The 19,286-nt window shown below is 43.9% G+C and overlaps 1 protein-coding gene across 1 annotated transcript in view; it reads right to left on the bottom strand.

Moving 5' to 3' along the window:
* Positions 1-19,018, bottom strand: part of LOC140205313 (endoplasmic reticulum-Golgi intermediate compartment protein 2-like) — a 61,887-nt gene extending 42,869 nt beyond the window's left edge. Inside the window, exons 1-4 of the mRNA XM_072272862.1 lie at positions 18,910-19,018; positions 10,953-11,061; positions 2,260-2,306; positions 557-627 (exon numbers count right to left, since the gene is read on the bottom strand). Coding sequence (XP_072128963.1) covers positions 557-627; positions 2,260-2,306; positions 10,953-11,061; positions 18,910-19,018 — 336 coding nt within the window. The remainder of the gene's footprint in view (positions 1-556; positions 628-2,259; positions 2,307-10,952; positions 11,062-18,909) is intronic.
* Between the last annotated feature and the right edge of the window lie 268 nt (positions 19,019-19,286).

The following is a 19,286-nucleotide window of genomic DNA, read 5'->3' as shown; positions in this document are numbered from 1 at the left end:
AGGTAGACCAAGGTAGGCAACTTGGTCAACATGGAAAGTTGGGCCTGTGGACTGTATTTGTGCTGTATGACTCTGTGAAGCCAGCTGGATTGAATAGCTTCTTTCTATGTGATACCTGCCACTAGAAAGCAGCATGCCTCATCTAGGACCCCACCATCCAGGCCATGCTGACTCCTTGCTGCCGTCATTGGGAAGGTGGTACAGGAGCCTCAGGACTCACGCCACCTGGTTCAGGAACAGTTACCACCTCTCAACCACCAGGGTCCTGAACCAGTGTGAATAAAGTGCATGTATAGGATGTATACTTTGATAATAATTTGGTTTGAACTTTGCTGTCTGTGCGGTGAATTGTGTCCACAATCCCCTCAAATGGCTCCCTGACTTGGTGCATCAATTAACATTTGAGATTTTATTCTTTTAAAAAGGACAGTGGCATTTCCAGGCTCCAAGTCTGTGTACGTTACCCAGTGCTAAACCATCCTTTTCAGTAATGCTGAGCAAGATCACAAGATTGTGTAAGAATCAGCATGAATACAAAGTGAAAACAAAAACTCACAGGTTCGTATTGAAAATCCTCCAACCCATGGACGTGCCTATCCAGTTGCTCAGTGATGTCTGCTCCTATATCTTTGGACAAAAAAACAACAGAGATGACCTTAGGCTCATTTTCTTTCTGCTTTGATAATTTAGCAGAAGGTTCAAAGTACATGTCACCATATAATACGCTGAGATTCATTTTCTCGCAGATATTCACAATGGAACAATGAAATACAATAGAATCAATAAAAAGCTACACACAAACAAAGCAACCAATGTGCAAAAACGTTTTAAAAGAGTATTTTAAAGATTAAACGATTCACCTTATTCATCAAGTGTACATTGAAACACACGGAAAAATGCATTGTTGGCATCAAGTCAGATCAGTGTGTTTTCTGCTGGGCAAGTGTTGCCAAGCTTCCAGTTGCAGTGTAACATGCCCACAATTCACTAACCCTAACCCGTATGTCATGGCATATGGGTGGAAACCTGATCTCTCTGAGGAAACCAATGTGGTCACAGGGGAACTGTACAAACTCCTTACAGCCAGTGGTGGGAAATGAACTCTGATCAATGATTACTGGCTGATTCTGTAAAGCGATGCACTAATCACTATGCTACAGTACTGGATCTCTGACTGACAAAAGACGTGAAGATTGGTAGTGGGTTTGGTAGAGAACAAGACATTCTTCAGCCATAGAATGAGACTGATAAATTGGCAAAATGGGCAGGAGAAATAGTAAATGGAAGTTATCTCCATACAATGACTATGGTAGTGTAAGTGGTTAAGGCATTGGACTAGCGACCTGAAGGTTGTGAATTTGAGCCCCAGCCGAGGCAATGTGTTGTGTCCTTGAGCAAGGCACTTAATTACACATTGCCCTGCGACGACACTAGTGCCAAGCTGTCCCTTGGACAACATTGGTGTCGTGGAGAGGGGAGACTTGCTGCATGGGCAAATGCTTGTCTTCCATACAACCTTGCCCAGGCCTGCGCCCTGGAGAGTGAAGACTTTCCAGGCGCAGATCCATGGTCTCGCAAGACTAACGGATTACAACTCAGAGTGTCAGAGTTTGGAGTTCAATCCCAGTGTCATCTGTAAGGAGTTACTGAACGTCCTCCCTGTGGAATGCGTGGGTTTTCTCCAGGTGCTCTGGTTTCCTCCCACGGTCCAAAGACATATTGGGTAGGTTAATTGGTTGTTGCCTATTCCACATTGTATCTCTAATCCAGGGGTTAGATGGATTCAAGGGATTCAAGGTTGGGAACCCCTGTACTAGCTAAACAAACAAATAGTAGAATATGTACAATGAGTATTCAGGCCCTTGTGGTCTACTTAGAACAAAGTCAATGGGACTACAGCATGGAAAAGACCCTTTGTTTCTGCTAACTGTGTTGCCCAGTGAGCTGTTCCTACCTGCCCACATTAGCCCCAAGCCCTCTAAATCTCTCCTGTCCATGAACTGCGAGAACACATGGAAGCATAGCGCTTTACTGTGCCAGCGACCGAGGTTCAATTCCTACCTCTGTCTGTAAGGAATTTGTGCATTCTCCCTGTGACCACGTGGGTTTCCTCCGGGTGCTCTGGTTTCCCCCCACATTTTACGTATGGGTTAGTCGGTTAATTGGTCACATAGGTGTGATTGGGTATTGCGGGCTCATCGGGCTTGAAGGGCATGTCGCCACGCTGTATCTCAAAATAAAGCATCAGCAGATACTTACAGTCACACTTCATGGCCACTGTAATGTCGATATTTACCTGTAGCTTGCTGAAATAAAACAAAACTAGTTTAGGAAATCAAATTAACAAGGGAAGATTAACTCAGTAAGTTCATCTCATACGTCCTGCCCTAACATCTCCCTATCTTTCGTGATTCTCTTAAGATCCACCAATTTCTGTCTCACATGTAATGAACTTCTGGGTGTGCTGCTCACCTCCTGAACAAAAGACCCAGGGGATATTGTGCCTTTGGGGTTTGCACAGAAACTGGAGCAGGCTGCAAATTCTTCTACCTCGGCACGCTGTGGAAACCTTAGTGTGTCTCAGATGCGTAAAGTGAACCCATAATGTTTATTATTGAGCATACAGCAGGAAGAACAGTAATATAACAGAATGTAGTGTTACAGGGAAACCACCAAACAGGTAGTCAGGTGAGATTAGGAGTGGCGGCTCAGTATCAAAGCAGTAAGCCAATGACCTGGATTCAATTCCTGCCCCTGTTGGTAAGGAGTTTGTACCATATATTCTCCCCAAAACCACGTGGGTTTTCTCTGGGTGCTCTGGTTTTCTCCTACATTCCAAGGTTAGTCGTTTAATTGGTCACATGTGTAATTGTGGGGCGTGGGCCTGTTTGGCCTGTTACTGTGTTGTATCTGTTACAGGTTAGTGAGGTTTAGTAAGCCATGTTGGCGCTGGAACATGGTGATACCTGTGGGCTGGCCCCAGGACATCCTCAGACTGTGTTGGTCATTGACACGAATGACATATTTCATTGTGTTTTGATATTTTGATGTACATGTGAGAAATAAAGCAAATCTAATCTCTACAAGGGAAAAGATAAGGTATATTAAGAGATGAGGAGTTGATCTTTATTGGACCGATAATTGTGGGGCAGAGGCCTGGTGGTGGTCAAGGATCAAGATTCAACTTTATTCACCATAAGCACTCAGTGGCCACTTGGCCAATGAGTGTATGTTTGTGATGCTCTGCTACTGTAGCCCGTCCAGTTCAACGTGATGTGTGTTCAGAGACGTTCTTCTGCACACCACTGTTTTAACATGTGGTTATTTGAGTTACTGTCAGCTTGAACCAGTCTGGCCATTCCCGAATGTTTTTTTTTGTTTCTCACACCATTCTCTGTAAGCTGTAGAGACTGTTGTGTGTGAAAGTCCCAGGAGGTCAGCAGTTTCTGAGAAACTGAAACCACCCTGTCTGGCACCAACAAACAATCCATGATCAAAGTCACTTAGATCACATTTCTACCCCATTCTGATGTTTGACCTGAACAACAACTGAACCTTTTGACCACGTCTGCATACTCTTATGCACTGAGATGCTGCCACGCAATTGGCTGATCAGATATTTGCATTGACGAGCAGCTGTACCTAACAAATGGCCATTTACATGGATTAGGAATTTGCTGTGGTGTGTTGGTGTGTCATGCGATAAAGACAACAACTTTCAACAATTGTAAAGAATAAAGAATTATGTAAAAAATAAAGTTAGATGTTAAGTCACAAACAAAAGAAAATCTGCAGATGCTGGAAATCCAAGCAACACACACAAGATGCTGGAGGAACTCAGCAGGAGAGGCAGCGTCAATGGAAAAAAAGTACAGTCAATGTTTCAGGCCGCGGCCCTTCAGCAGGATGGGAGAAAAAAGATGAGTAGATTTAGAAGATGGGGAGAAAAGAGAAACAAAAGGTGGTAGGTGAAACAGGGAGAGGAGGGATGAAGTAAAGAGCTGGGAAGTTGATTAGTGAAAGAGATACAGGGCTGGAGAAGGGGGAGTCTGGTAGGAGAGAACAGAGGCCATGGAAGAAGGAAAAGGGGAGAGGAGCACCAGAGGGAGGTGATGGGAAGGCAAGGAGATAAGGTTGAGAGAGGGAAAAGGAGTTGGGGAATGGCAAAGGAGGTGGAGTTGGGGGTATTACCAGAAGTTCGAGAAATCATCAGGTTGGAGGCTAGCCAGATGGAATATAAGGTGTTGTTCCTTCGACCTGAGTATGGCCTCATCATGACAGTGGATGGGAATGGGAATGGGAATGGGGAGTGGAGTTAAAATGGATGGCCACTGAGAGATCCCACTTCACCTAGCAGATGGAACGTAGATGCTCTGCAAAGCCGTTTCCCAATCTACAATGCGTCTCACCGATATACAGGAGGCCACACTGGGAGCACCGAATGTGGAATATAATGTGCATAAATACATAAATACCAGCATGTATTTATAATGTACTCAGCATTATACCAAATGGTTTAAAGTGTTTACAGTTCAATGCAATGACTGAGGTAATGGATAGAAGGGGGTGGGGAGGTTAATTAGAATGATTGATCAGATTAACTACCCAGGGGAAGAAACTTTTCAGATGGCATGAAATTTTTGCTTTAATAGCCCTATAGCACTTTCCAGAAGGGGGCTTTTGCAGGTTTTCTCTAGTTTGAGCTTTTGGAAAAGGCGGTTTGCAGGGTGAGTAGAGTCTGTGATGATCCTCCTGCCGCATTTTTGTGGACACGTACAAGTTTTCAGTGACGGTAGACTGCAGCCAGTGACCTTTTCTGGTGTAGGCCTTGGAAAATCACATGCTTATACCACTCTGACAGGCCCTTCAGCCCATCAATAGAACAGAGGTGAGGAGGAATTCCTCTAGCCAGAGGGTGATGAATCTGTGGAAGCCAAGTTATTGAGAATATTTAAAGCGGAGGTTGATAGATTCCTGATTAGTAAGGGCATCAATGCTGCATTGTAGCGTTGCGGTTAAGATGACGCTATTACAGCTTGGGGTGTCAGGGTTCAAAGTTCAATTCTGGCGACTGTGGTAAGGAAGTTTGTACATTTCTTCCTGTGTGCATGAGTGGTTTTCCTGCAGATGCTCTGGTTTCCTCCCACAGTCCAAAAACATATTGGTTTAGGAAGTAATTGGTCATTCTAAATTGTTCTGTGATTAGGCTGGGATTAAACATGTGGATTGTTGGGAGATAGGCTCATTGGGCTGGAAGGGCTGTATCTCCAAATAAAACGGGAGAATGGGGTTGAGAGGGATAGTAAATCAGCCATGATGGAATGGTGGAGCAGACTCGATGGGCTGAGTGCCTAATTCTGCTCCTATGTCTTATGATTCCATACCAGCCATTGGCATTTGACTCTCAGGTCCCTTTTGTCAATTCTGCATCGAACATTCTACCCGCCCCCATTCCGTTTACCTCCTGTTCTCAAGGCCTAACCACCAACCATCCACAGTCCAGACAATGCTAATACCCACAGACGTGAAGGCACCATGGTCTTCAGGCTAGAAGATAGCAATGACCACAAGTCTCTTATCAGTGACCACAGTTTTGTCATCGTTAAGATTAGGGTTGCAAACTTTCTCACTCCCAAATAAGGGACAAAAGTAACAGTCAAGTACGGGACACTTGTCTTTACACCAAGACAGACTACAATGACCATGAAGCCTTGTGCGGGCACCTGTGTGCGCATGCATGACGTGATTCTTTTTCTACATCATATAACGATATAACAATTACAGCACAGAAACAGGCCATCTCAGCCCTCCTAGTCCGTGCCGAACACTTACTCTCACCTAGTCCCACCGACCTGTACTCAGCCCATAACCCTCTATTCCTTTCCTGTCCATATAGCTGTCCAATTTAACTTTAAATGACAACATCGAACCTGCCTCAACCACTTCTGCTGGAAGCTCGTTCCACACAGCTACTACTGTCTGAGTAAAGAAGTTCCCCCTCATGTTACCCCTAAACTTTTGCCCTTTAACTCTCAACTCATGTCCTCTTGTTTGAATCTCCCCCACTCTCAATGGAAAAAGCCCATCCACGTCAACTCTATCTATCCCCCTCATAACTTTAAATACCTCTATCAAGTCCCCCTCAACCTTTTACGTTCTAAAGAATAAAGGCCCAACTTGTTCAACCTTTCTCTGTAACTTAGGTGATGAAACCCAGGTAACATTCTAGTAAATCTTCTCTGTACTCTCTCTATTTTGTTGACACTTTCCTATAATTTGGTGACCAAAACTGTACACAATACTCCAAATTTGGTCTCACCAATGCCTTGTACAATTTCAACATTACATCCCAACTCCTATACTCAATGCTCTGATTAATAAAGACCAGCATATCAAAAGCTTTCTTCATCACCCAATCCACATGAGATTCCACCTTCAGGGAACTATGCACCATTATTCCTAGATCCCTCTGTTCTACAGCATTCTTCAATGCCCTACCATTTACCATGTATGTCCTATTTTGATTAGTCCTACCAAAATGTAGCACCTCACATTTATCAGCATTAAACTCCATCTGCCATCTTTCAGCCCACTCTTCTAACTGGCCTAAATCTCTCTGCAAGCTTTGAAAACCTACTTCATTATCCACAACTCCACCTATCTTATCGGTTTTAGCTTAATCTTCCCGAATTCTGATCCATTGTACATACATTATTTCTACTTTATATAGGATGTGTATTTATCATATCATTCCTGCTTTTACTATATGTTAGTGTTATTTTAGATTTTATGTGTTATTGGTATGATTTGGTAGGTTATTTTTCGGGTCTGGGAATGGTCAAAAATTTTCCCAAATAAATTAATAGTAATTGCTTCTGCGCTTTACGTCATTTCGGCTTACGAAGGGTTTCATAGGAACATTCTACCTTAGCAGGGGAAATACGGGACAAGGGCAGTCCCGTATGGGACAAACCAATTTAGCCTAATATACGGGATGTCTCGGCTAATATGTGACAGTTGGCAACCCTAGTTAAGATCCACATCCTAATCATGGCCTAATCACCTAATCTGAACCTTTAAATCCACGATGTACTGTAAATGTCTCAAATCTCAGGTAGTCTAGTTTTATTTATTTACTTATTTTTATTTAGAGATAGTGGGGAACAGGCCCTTCTGGCTCAACATCCCGCCGATTTACCCCTAGCCTAATCACAGAACAATTTACAATGACCAACTAACCTACAAACTGATACGTCTTCGGACTGTGAGAGGACACTAGATCATCTGGAGGAAACCCACACATTCCACAAGGTCACGGGTTAATGGTGAAAGGTGAGAAGTTAAGGGGAACATGAGGGGAAACTTTTTCACACAGAAGGTTGTGAGAGTGTGGAACCAGCTGCTAGCGCGAGTGGTGGATGCAAGCTTGATGTTAATGTTTAATTCTGGACAGGTACGTGGATGGTAGGGGTAAGGAGGGCTATGGCCCAGGTGCAGGCCAATGAGACTAGTCAGTTTAAATGGTTCAGCTTTGCCTGGATGAGCTGAAGGGCTGGTTTCTGTTCTGTGCTTTTCAATGACTCTGAATCTAACTGCTACACTACTGAGTTGATGCTCTCTGGGCTAATGTATTCTGAGCAAATTAAAATTGGTTTACAATTTACAGAATATTAGCTCCCTGTGTATTCAAAGGACATTAGTAGAAATTTAGATTTGGTAACTGTCTTATTATTGACACATGTACTGAGTTTTGTTTGCATGCCATCCAGACAGATCATTGTGTACAGACGTACACCAGGGCTATGCAAACTATAAACAAAACAATGCAGAATATAATCACTAACACAAGAGACTCTGCAGATGCTGCAAAACCCGAGTAACATTCTCAAGTTCCTGGATGTCAACAGCTCTGAGGATCTGTCCTGGGCCCAACACATTGATGTCATTACAAAGGCGGCACAGCAGTGGCTGTATTTCATTGGGAGCTTGAGGAGATTTGGTACGTCACCAAAGACACTTGCAAATTTCAGCAGATGTACTGTGAAGAGCATTCTAACTGACTATCACCGTCTGGTATGGGGAGGGGACAGGGCTACTGCGCAGGATGGAATTAAGTTGCGGAGAGTTGCAAACTCAGTCAGCTCCATCATGGGCACAAGGCCCATGCAGGACATCAAGTAGCGACGCCTCAAAAAGGTGGCATCCAACACAAACGACCCAGATCATGTCCTCTTCTCATTGCCACCATCAGGAAGGAGGTACAGAAGCCTGAAGGCACACACTCAGCGACTTAGGAGCAGATCCTTCTTCTCTGCCAACCAATTTCTGAATGGACATTGAACCCATGTACACTAACTCACCACTTTCTTTTTTTGTGCTACTTATTTACTCAAATTTATACACATCTCTTATTGTAATTTATAGTGTTTTTATATATTGTAATGTACTGATGCCACAAACAAATTTCACGACGTATGCCAGTCATATCAAACGTAATTCTGATTCTAATCTGCTGAGTTCCTCCAGCATTTGATGTTGTAGACTTTATCGTCATGGCTACAGTGAAAATACAATGGACAGGCAATCCTGCAAACACTGACTGGGTGGGAAGAATTGGAATTTTTGTGGCAGTTATTGGAAGAGGATGATTCTCTACACAGCTTAACACCTCTACCTTCACACAGCAATACAAGTGGGGAAGATTCTGTGAGCAACGTAACATCATTCCTTCATCGCCGTTGATTTACCTGCCTTTTCCCCATAACTCTTAATTCCCCTACTATGTAAAAATCTATCTAACTGTTTCTTAAATATATTTAGTGAGGAAGCCTCAACTGCCCCCTTGGGCGGAGAATTCCACAGATTTACCACTCTGGTAAAAACAGTTTCTCCTCATCTCCGTCCTAAGTCTTCTCCCCCGAATCTTGAGGCTATGTCCCCTAGTTCTAGTCTCACCTACCAATGGAAACAACTTTCCTACTTCTAACTTATCTATCCCTTTCAAAATTGTGTATGTTTCTATAAGATCCCCTCTCATTCTTCTGAATTCCAGAGAGTATACTCCCAGGCGACTCAATCTCTCCTCGTAGGTTAACCCCTTCATCCCTGGAATCAACCTGGTGAACCTCCTCTGCACTGCCTCCAAAGCCAGTATATCCTTCATCAAGTGTGGAGACCAGAACTGTACACAGTACTCCAGGTGCAGCCTCACCTGTACCCTGTGTAGTTGCAGCATGACCTCCTTGCTCTTGAATTCAATCCCTCTAGCAATGAAGGCCAACATTCAGTTTACCTTCTTAATAACTTGTTGTACCTGCAAGCCAACTTTTTACAATTCATGAACAAACACTCCCAAGTCCCTCTGCACAACAGCATGCTGCAAACTTTCACCATTTAGATAATAATCTGCTCTTCTATTATTCCTTCCAAAGTGGATGATCTTGCATTTACCAATGTTGCATTCCATCTGCCAGATCTTGGCCCACTCACTTAACCTATCTATATCTCTCTGCAGACTCTCCACATCCTCTGTACAATTTGCTTTTCCACTCAGTTTAGTGTGATCAGCAAGTTTTGCTACACTACCCTCAGTCCCCACTTCCAAATCATCAATGTAAATGGTAAACAGCCTCGGGCCCAGCACCAACCCCTGCGGCACCCCACTCACCACTGACTGCCAAGCGGAGAAACACCCATTTATACCAACTCTCTGCCTTCTATTGGTTAGCCAATCCACTATCCATGCCAATACACTATTATTACAGCTCGAGGTCTCAGAGTTCAAAGTTCAAATTTGTATGTTCTTCCCGTGTGCATGAGGACTCCTTCAGTTTTCCTCCCACAGTCCCAAGACGTAGCAGTTAGTCGGTGAATTGGTCATTGTAAATTGTCCTGTGATTAGGTTAGGGTTAAATAGGTGGGTTGGTGGGCAGTGCAGTTCAGTAGGCCGGAAAGGCCCTTGTCACTAAATAAATAAATATTGCAGACTCACAGATCCAGGGCTCTAGCCACTGGGCTTCAGTTTCCAGACTTCTGATCAACCTTTGGGCTTCAATGTTTGGTATTGACTGCAGAACTCGTCAGTTCTTGTTTCCTCCAAAAACCCCATAGTCTTCCTTTGTCACTGAGACTGCAGTGGTTCAAGAGGCCAGCTCGCTGCGAGCTGGGGAGGAGCAAGCAATGCTGCCCTTGACCGTGGCACCTACATCCCGTGACGGAGCATCTGCACTTTCCGGTGCCAACACGGAGCCCCTCCCAGCTCCCACCCTGGACATTCCCTTCGCTCCCCCCTCATCGGGCAGAGAACCGTACCACTGGGCTCAAGTGCAGCTTCTTTGAATGGACCTCTTGTGTGATGACAATAAAGTAAGTTCTAGGGAAAGGTTCAATGGGTTAGGACTTTACTCCCTGGAGTGCAGGAGAATGAGGGGAGACTTGGAGGTATTCAAAATTATGAGAGATATAGATAGGGTAAATACAAGCAGGCTTTAGGGTAAGTAAGCTGGGGGCATGCTATGTCTGCCCGCCACTGCCTGCAAAGGTTTGAATGTTCTCCCCGTGACCGCATGGGTTTCCTCTGGGTGCCCTGGTTTCCTCCCACAGTGCAAAGATTTACCAGTTGGTGGGTTAATTGGTCATTGCAATTTGTCCCATAATTAGGCTAGGATTAAATCGAGGGATTGCTGAGCAGCAGCGCTCAAGGGGCCATAAAGGCCTGTTCCATGTGTATCTCAATAAATAGATAGGTGGATAAATAAAATAATTTTTAAAATGTTAGCGCTGAGAGTATAGCGATATTTATAGGCTGCCCAGTACAATCCTTGCGGATTTGATACAGATGTTTCAATGGACGTGTGACAGAAAGAGTTAATCTTAATCTTATTTTATCTTAAGTGCCTGTGTCATTGCTAACTCTCTGAAAACGAATGTAAGGAAACATCTGTAAATTGTACCTGGACGTATCTGTGTCCACTTGGTAGCTGTAGCTAATCCAGGTGTTGCGGTAATAACAGTACTCTCCCACAGTTAGTGCAGATATCAGTGCGAATGTGAGCAGAGAAACTACAAAGAAAGAACAGAAGGTAAATTAGTGAACCTTCTGTACAATCCAACCATCTTTCAATCCTTCATTTGTCAGATGGAGTTCCTCAGACAGAATTCAGAATTGATCTTCGGATAAAACATAGAAGAGTTCAACACAAGAACAGGTCCTTCACAAAAGCTCACCAATGTCTCTACTTTCTGAGGAGAAAGCAGAGGACATATACACTGAAAGGTGCTGGAAAAGGCTAGTAACGTTATGAAGGGTCCCACTCACCCTGCTCATGGACTGTTTGTCACTCTCCCATCAGGGAGGAGACTACGTAGCATCCACACCAGGACAACCAGGCTCAAAAACAGTTACCTTCTCCAAGCAGCAATTCTGATCAACACATCCACTCACTAACTCACCTCTCTACACCCCCAACCACCATCATTTCCTGTCAGAGTCACTTTATGTACAGACACTCCTGCACCTAGTGTCACTTTATGGATATCCAGTCAATCTAGGTATACAGGCTATTGTCACAATGGGGGTGCTGGGGCAGACCCAAATGCAAGACACAGACACTGAAGTGCTAGGAACAGGACAGGACTAGAGACTAGAGTTAGGGATGTGACTGGATGCAGACTAGGAGCTAGGATAAGAACACAGACCTGGGCTAAGCAAACAGGACCAGGACTAGGAACTGGGAACTAGGAGCCTGGGCTTGGTCTCCGAGCCAGAGACTAGACAAGGACCCAGAACCTGGGTCTTGACTCAGACTCAGACCCCGGAACTAGGGGAGGACATGACGAGGCTTGGATTCCTCAAGGCAAGGACGTGACAAGGCTACAGGACAGAACGAGAGCCTTGGTCGAGGGAGGGCAGGATCACAGTGCCTTGGAACACAGAGTCAGGACTCCTCCTAGGGAGCAGGACATAGGGCCAGGACTCATACACAGAACACAGAGAGACAGTTCCCCAACACAGGTAGCAGCAAACAGCCAGACCTACCTAGCAAAGGCATAGACACAGAGACAGTTCCAAACAACAATGGACAGTTCCTATCTTGCTCCAGCAGTTGAACTTGACAGCAGTGCAGGCAAGGAACAACATGGCTTCAGACACTGGTTACAGGGCAAGACTTCAGGAGGCAGGGGCAGAGAAGGGATTCAGACAGGGAGTTTGAACAGGAACAACCAGCAACTGAAGCTCTGTCTCTCTGTATCTTGTTTCACGGCGGTTGGCATCCAGCTTTATGGTGCATTACCACCACCCACTGCTCCAGAATGTGCACTAGACATACATTCTAAATCCCTTCACCCAATCACACACACACACAAACCTACACTTCACCCTCCCATCTTTGACCATCCCAGTATCCTATTCCTGTTTATTTGTCATATTCTATAAAAAAACTCCTGTACCCCTTAAAAACACTAAAAATACCCGGACTTGTGCTCTCTCACCCATGCCCAGCAACCCTTTTAATGTGAATTCCTGCATCCCCAACTCCCTTAATTTATTTCTCATCATCTCCCTCTGTATCCCATACTTCCTGCAACTCAGAACTACATGTTCTACTGACTCCTCTTCCTGACATTCCTCACACAATCCTGTCTGGTGTTTCCCTATCATTTTCAATGTTTTGTTTAATGCACAATGCCCCAGCCTTAACCTAGTCCACACAATTTCCTCTCTTCTGTTTCCATTACCTACCCTAGTAACTGCAACACTCTTTTGTATTTGATATAAATGCCTCCCTTTCCCCTCCCTGTCCCATCTTTCTTGCCACATTCGGTTGACTTTTTCCCAGATTACACACTTAACCTCTGCTTTACTGATACTAATGTGCACTTCCACATTTTCTTTCTTTAACGCCCTCTTTGCCAACTCATCCACCCTCTATTCCCCTTCACCCCTACATGTGCTGGAACCCATAGAAATTTTACCTGACCTCCCTGATTTGCAATTCTTGTAACTAACTGAAGGACTTCATAAAGTACATCTTGCTGACTGTTTGTGTGAAAAGACCTTAAACTTGCTAGAACTGAGGATGAATCTGAACATATCAATGCTTTGACTTGTCTGGCTTTCTGCACCCATTGCAACGCAACCAACACTGCCAGCATCTCCACTGTAAACACCCCTAACTTATTAGATGTTCTTCTGCTGATTCCAATTTCTTTTGCTGGTATTACCACCCCAAACCCTGTTACTCCTCTTGCAGGTTCCTTCGCACCATCCGTATAAATGTGAGTATAATCACTATACTTTTCCATCACATGACAGTTAAATGCATTTACCAAATCTGTTTTATATCTTTCTTTCCTTTTTACCTCTAACAAATGCCAGTCTATGTCAGGCCATACAAGCTTCCATGGAGCTACAACCGGATAAACTACTGAAGGACTTATCCTCAGAGCAAATACTCCACATTCTTTCGTGATATCATTCCCTACCCGACTAAAGGTATCCCTCTGAAACCTCCCATTTTCCCAGCACTCCTGCAACACTCCTTTAGTAGGGTGAGAATCATTGTGCCCCTGCAAGTTAGCCCAGTAGTTTGCCATCAGTTGCGTCCTTCTTAGTTCCAAAGGCATTATTCCCATTTCTACCTGTAGTGCTGACACTGGTGATGTTTTAAAAGCCCCACTGCACACTCTCAAGGCCTGAGCCTGAATCACATCCAGTTTCCTTATAAGAGACCTAGCTGCTGATCCATATACTATATTTCCATAATCCAATACAGATCTTACTAAAGCCACATACATTCTCTTCAAAGCTAAACAACTTGCTCCCCATTCCCTACCAGTCAAACACCTCATCACATTTATTACTTTTTTACATTTCTCCTCAACTTTCCTGATATGGTCTGCCCATGTTAATCGTGAATCAAATATAACTCCCAGAAATTTAAATGATGCAACCCTTTCTAATTCAACCCCATACATCCTTAACTTCTTCCCTACCTCAACCCTTTTCCTGGTAAAAAATACAGATTGATTTTTGTCTACTGAAAATCTACATCCCCAATCATAACCCCACTCCACCATCAATTGCTTCTTGTAGTTTCCTGATTATATGGTCCATGTTCCTGCCTCTTTTCCACAAGGCCCCATCATCCGCAAACAGTGACCTACCTATATCCACTGGTACCTTTGTGAAGACATCATTGATCATAATGATGAAAAGTAACGGGCTAATCACACTACCTTGAGGTGTGCCATTTTCCACTATGTACTGTTTTGATAATTCTGATCCAATCCAAACTTGAATTTTTCTACCAAACAAAAAATCTTTAATCCAATTAAAAACTCTCCCACCAACCCCCATCTTGTGCAGTTTAATTAATAATCCTTCCTTCCACATCATATCATAGGCTTTTTCAATGTCAAAGAACACTGCCACTACTGACTCTCTATTTGCCTGGGCCTTCCTTATTTCAGCCTCTAACATAATCACTGAGTCCATGGAATTCCTTCCCTTTCTAAAACCACTCTGATAACTTGCCAGCATTCCCCTTTTCTCAAGCTCATATGATAACCTTTCTGTTATCATCCTTTCCATTATCTTACATATACTTGATTTTAATGCAATTGGTCTGTAGCTAGTGGGTTTTGACAGATCCTTGCCAGGCTTCCTTATTGGAATTACTATTGCTTCTTTCCATGCACTTGGTAATCTTCCCTCCTCCCACACCCTGTTATAAAAATGCAGCAACTTCAAGAGCGCTCCTTCTCCTAGATTTTTTAGCATCACAGAGCATATCAGATCTTTCCCTGGGGAGGTTGGTCTCGAACTCTTTATTGCTCTCACCATTTCTGCTAATGTAAATGGATCATCAATTATATCATCTGTTCCTTCCCTCCTGCTTAACATACCTGGGTGTTGGCTCATTATTCTTTCCCTTCTTCTTCTCCCTTCTTCAGACAAATTTTCTGAACTGTGTATCAGTACAAATGACTTGGCCATGACCTCAGCCTTATCCCTACTGGAGACTGCCGTTTCCTCCTCAGATATCATTACTGGATATTCCCATTCCCTTCTATCTCCTCCCATCCTCTTAATCATTCCCCATACCCCTCCCACAGGTGTTGTTCTTCCTACCTTGTCGCAAAAACTCCTCCAACTTGCCCTTTTAGCTTGACATATAGTTCTTCTCACCACTGCCTGTGCTTTCTTATATTGAATCAAATGCTGCATATTATGGGTTCTTGTAACTAGCCTGAATGCTCTATTTCTGTTTCTTACAGCCTGACAACATTCCTCTGTTCACCATGGTACCAGTTTTCTATTCATCCTATTTTTACTCCTAGGTATAGATCCTTCTGCTGCCATGATAATTGCTGAAGTCACCTGACTGTTTAATTCATCTACATTTCCAGAAATATCAATCTTTGTCAACCCTTCTTCACTCAACTTCTGGAATTTACCCCAATCAGCTTTTTCAAACACCCACTTTGGGGTTCCGCCACCTGGTCTTACTTCAACTCTTTCACCCACTGAACACAAAACTGGGTAGTGATCACTGCCTACTGTTGAAGCAGTCCAAACTTCCCAGTTACTAATGCCAGCCAAGGTATTAGACACTAACGTAATATCTAACACTGACTCAGTTCCTGTTGTTATATCTACCCTTGTGCCGCTACCATCATTCATACACACCAACTCCCTTTCTTCCATCAAATCTTCAATTACCTTTCCATTTGGATCTGTAATCTGATCCCCCCATATTGTGCTATGAGCATTGAAATCTGCACACCACACTACTTTATGTCTGTTTTGTCCTTGTATCTTTAATAGGCTGTCCAAATCCAACCTCTTACATGGATTGTAGTAGTTAATTATAACCACTCCCTCCCCTCTCTCCCACACTTCCACCACTATGTATTCCTGATCATCTCCTTTTTCCAGTACCCTATATGGTATACCCTGCTTGATTAACATAGCACAACCCCCTCCTCCCCCTAGATTTCTATCTTTCCTTATCATTGTATACCCATATACCACAAAGTCTAAAGTTGGTTTCAACCAAGTTTCCTGAATACACACTACATCCAGTTTTACAACCATTTCTTTAATAAAGTGCTTGAATTCCTGGCTAGTGGCCGAACCAAGGAGCTATTTATGCAGCCAGCCCAAAATGTGAATCAGCTGCCTCAATTAGAGCAGCCAACAGAAAAAAGGGAAAACAAAAAAACCTGGAATAAGCAGCAATGGACCGGAGCATGAACCGGAATCCAGTCTTCATGGACCGAACCATGACAGCTATCTTATGTATTTATATATACTGTACTTTTTATTATTGTGTTCTTTATCTTTTTTGTTTTATTTATGCTGCATCAGATCCAGAGTAACAATTGCTCCGTTCTTATTTACATTTGTGTACTGGAAATGACTTTAAACAATCTTGAATGTTGAATCTTAAATCTTCAGCCCACCTTGTCTGCACTGATCATGATGTCAAATTAAATGAGATTAGCTTTATTTGTCACATGTACTTCGGAACATCGGGCCTGCACAGTGAAACGTGTCATTTGTGTAAAATCAAATCAATGAGGCTGTGCTGGAGGTAGCCCATACGTGTCGCCATCGCTCTGGTACCAATAGAACATGACCTCCACTCACTAACTCTCACCTTTTCTACAAAGTGGGAGGAAACTGGAGCACCCAGAGGAAACCTACGTGGTCACAGGGAGAACGTACGAACCACAGGCAGTGGTGAGAACTGAATCCCAATCTAATAGGTGGCGCTGTAAAGGGATGCATTAAATGTTACACTACTGTATGGCAATTTGAATGTGCAGGAATGTAACAGGCTGCAGAAAGTGATGGACTCAGCCCAATAATCATGGGCACATCGCTCCCCACTATCGGTAGTATCTAGAGGAGGGGTTGCCTCGAGAAGTCAGCTTCCATCATCAGAGATCCCCTCCATCTGGGCCAGGCCACCATCAGACAGGAGGTACAGATGCCTGAAGTTCCACACCAGCAGGTCCGAGAACCACTTTGGATCTTGAACTGACCGGCACAGCCCTAACCCCCACCTCAGTACAGCAACACCATGATCAGCTCGATCGCTGTGCATTACAATGGCTGTTTGGTTCTAATCGTGTTCTTTCTTGTATAATTTTGTATAACTTATGTTTATTTTCTGTTTTTCTTGAGAATGTTGGTTATCTGATGCTCTGTGCCTGAGATGCTGCTGCAAGTAAGTTTTTCGTTGCACCTGTGTGTGTATGTGAAGTCTGTGCAAAAGTCTTAGGCACGTACATATGGCTAGGGTGCCCAAGACTTTTGCACAGTACTGTATTTGTCAACGTGGAGCAGAGAGAGAGTTTGTAAATGTGGCGGGAGCAAATGATGATGGGAATGGTGAGGGTGGAGTGCTGTGGGAGGGATGAGGGACAGGTGGCAGAGAAGGAGTGTCAGGGGTGGGGATGTGGCATGGGCGCAGACACATCTAGCCTTGAGATACCAGGCAAGGTCATTTGATTTCAAACAATTGGTTTATGGATCATTACAGAACGCCTCTCTAGTACTTCCCATTCCCTCTCCTCTGCCTTCCCCTTTTCCCAATCATGATTCTACTCTTCTTGCTCCCTTCCCACTCTCAGTCCATATCGGAATCGGGTTTATCATCACTCACAAACGTCATGAAGTTTTTTTTTGCAGCAGGAGTACAGTACTGTGCAGATGACAATAAACTCGACTTTGACTTTGAAATTAAACTAGTCAGATCTGCCTGTACATGGTCCCTGTATCCCCGTCTGTTAAAATGCCTAATGCTGTTTTGTTGTCTACCAGACACCACCTCCGAGAGGACCACAACCTTGTTGTGGCTTACCTTCACTGCTGTCCCAGATGCTAGCGAAATAACAGGGAGTAAGTAAGGAAGTACCAGACACCAGAACTCGACTCTCTTTTCTGAAGCAACATGCACAAAGTACTAGAGAAATCCAGCACATCAGGCAGCATCTATTGACGGGAATTTCCAGAAGTTCTTCCTTTCTGACTTGTATCTATCTATCTGTCTGTCTGTCAATCTCTTGCACTTTCCCTCTCTCACTCTCTTCCCTCTCTCACATCCATCCCATTCTCTCTCACTCTCAGTCTCTCACTCTCTGTTTCTCTCACCTCTCTGTCTCTCTCTCTACCTCTCTGTGTCTCTCACCCCCCATCATTTGTCTCCATCCTTTTCCTCTTCTTACTCTCTGTCACTCACTCTTTCCCATTCTTTTCTTCCCTTCATTGTCCCTTTTCTTTATCCCTCTCTTCCTTCACTCTTTTGGCACAGCATGGAAGAAATGTGCATATGATCTCCCTTATCTCCTTTCATCACATTGCCATTTCCTGACAAAAGACAGGACCACATCGACTGCCTAGTCACTCACCCCAAGGCATTCAAGTCTGTCTGAAAGAATGTGCAGAGGTGAATAAACCGAAGACTACCTTCTGGTCAACACAAGAGTCTGCAGACGCTGGAGGTCTGTAGCAAACAGCAGCCTGCTGGAGGAACTCAGCAGGTCAAGCAGAGTCTGTGGGGAGAAAGAAGCTGAGGATGTTTCAGGTCAAAACCCAGCACCTGAAAGGTCTTGACCCAAAACATTGTCAATTCCCTCCCCCCACAGAAGCTGCTCAACCTGTTGAGCTGCTCAGCAGATTGTCTGTGGCTGCTGACTTCAGTTACCTGTCTTAAGCAATAGAGTCTAAACCAAATACGTTTTAATAACACATTTTAATTTGCACCTTTCAGACAAATGGGAGGTCCTTGGTTAATACACAGCCCCGAAAGTACAATAGTGGTCTAGTTGCTGTCAGAATATCCCTGAAAGGATAAGGGTTCGGAACAGTAAAAGTGTTCTGAAATATGCTTTGTTCACCTGCTCCGCCAGTGATGGAGGTTTCAACGCAGACATCAGCGACTTTTGGAAAAGCATCCAACTTTTTGATGGTGCTGGAGGAAATCTTTCTGCTGAATCTCCTCCTCATATTCCAAGCCACGTCTTCTTCTAAAGTCTCGTATTCCCTTTACCAATTCACCTCTTCTGGTCAAATTCTGTTCGCTAGTTCCTTGTTGCTTTTGTAATACTGGGAAATGCCAAAGAAAGATACTGAAAACTCTCTCCGAAACCGTTAACCCGAGAATGCAACGTGCTATTCCAATTCCATTCAAACCATCAAAAACTTCTCCTGGACTGAGTGTTCAGGAAGTGCCTGCATCCGTGAGAAGAGGATCTGGTAATTCTAATGATGAAAC

The sequence above is a fragment of the Mobula birostris genome, chromosome 11 (assembly GCF_030028105.1).
Source record: "Mobula birostris isolate sMobBir1 chromosome 11, sMobBir1.hap1, whole genome shotgun sequence".
Lineage (NCBI taxonomy): Eukaryota > Metazoa > Chordata > Chondrichthyes > Myliobatiformes > Myliobatidae > Mobula > Mobula birostris.
The sequence above is the reverse complement of the archived record's forward strand: the minus strand, read 5'-3'. Positions and strand labels throughout refer to the sequence as shown.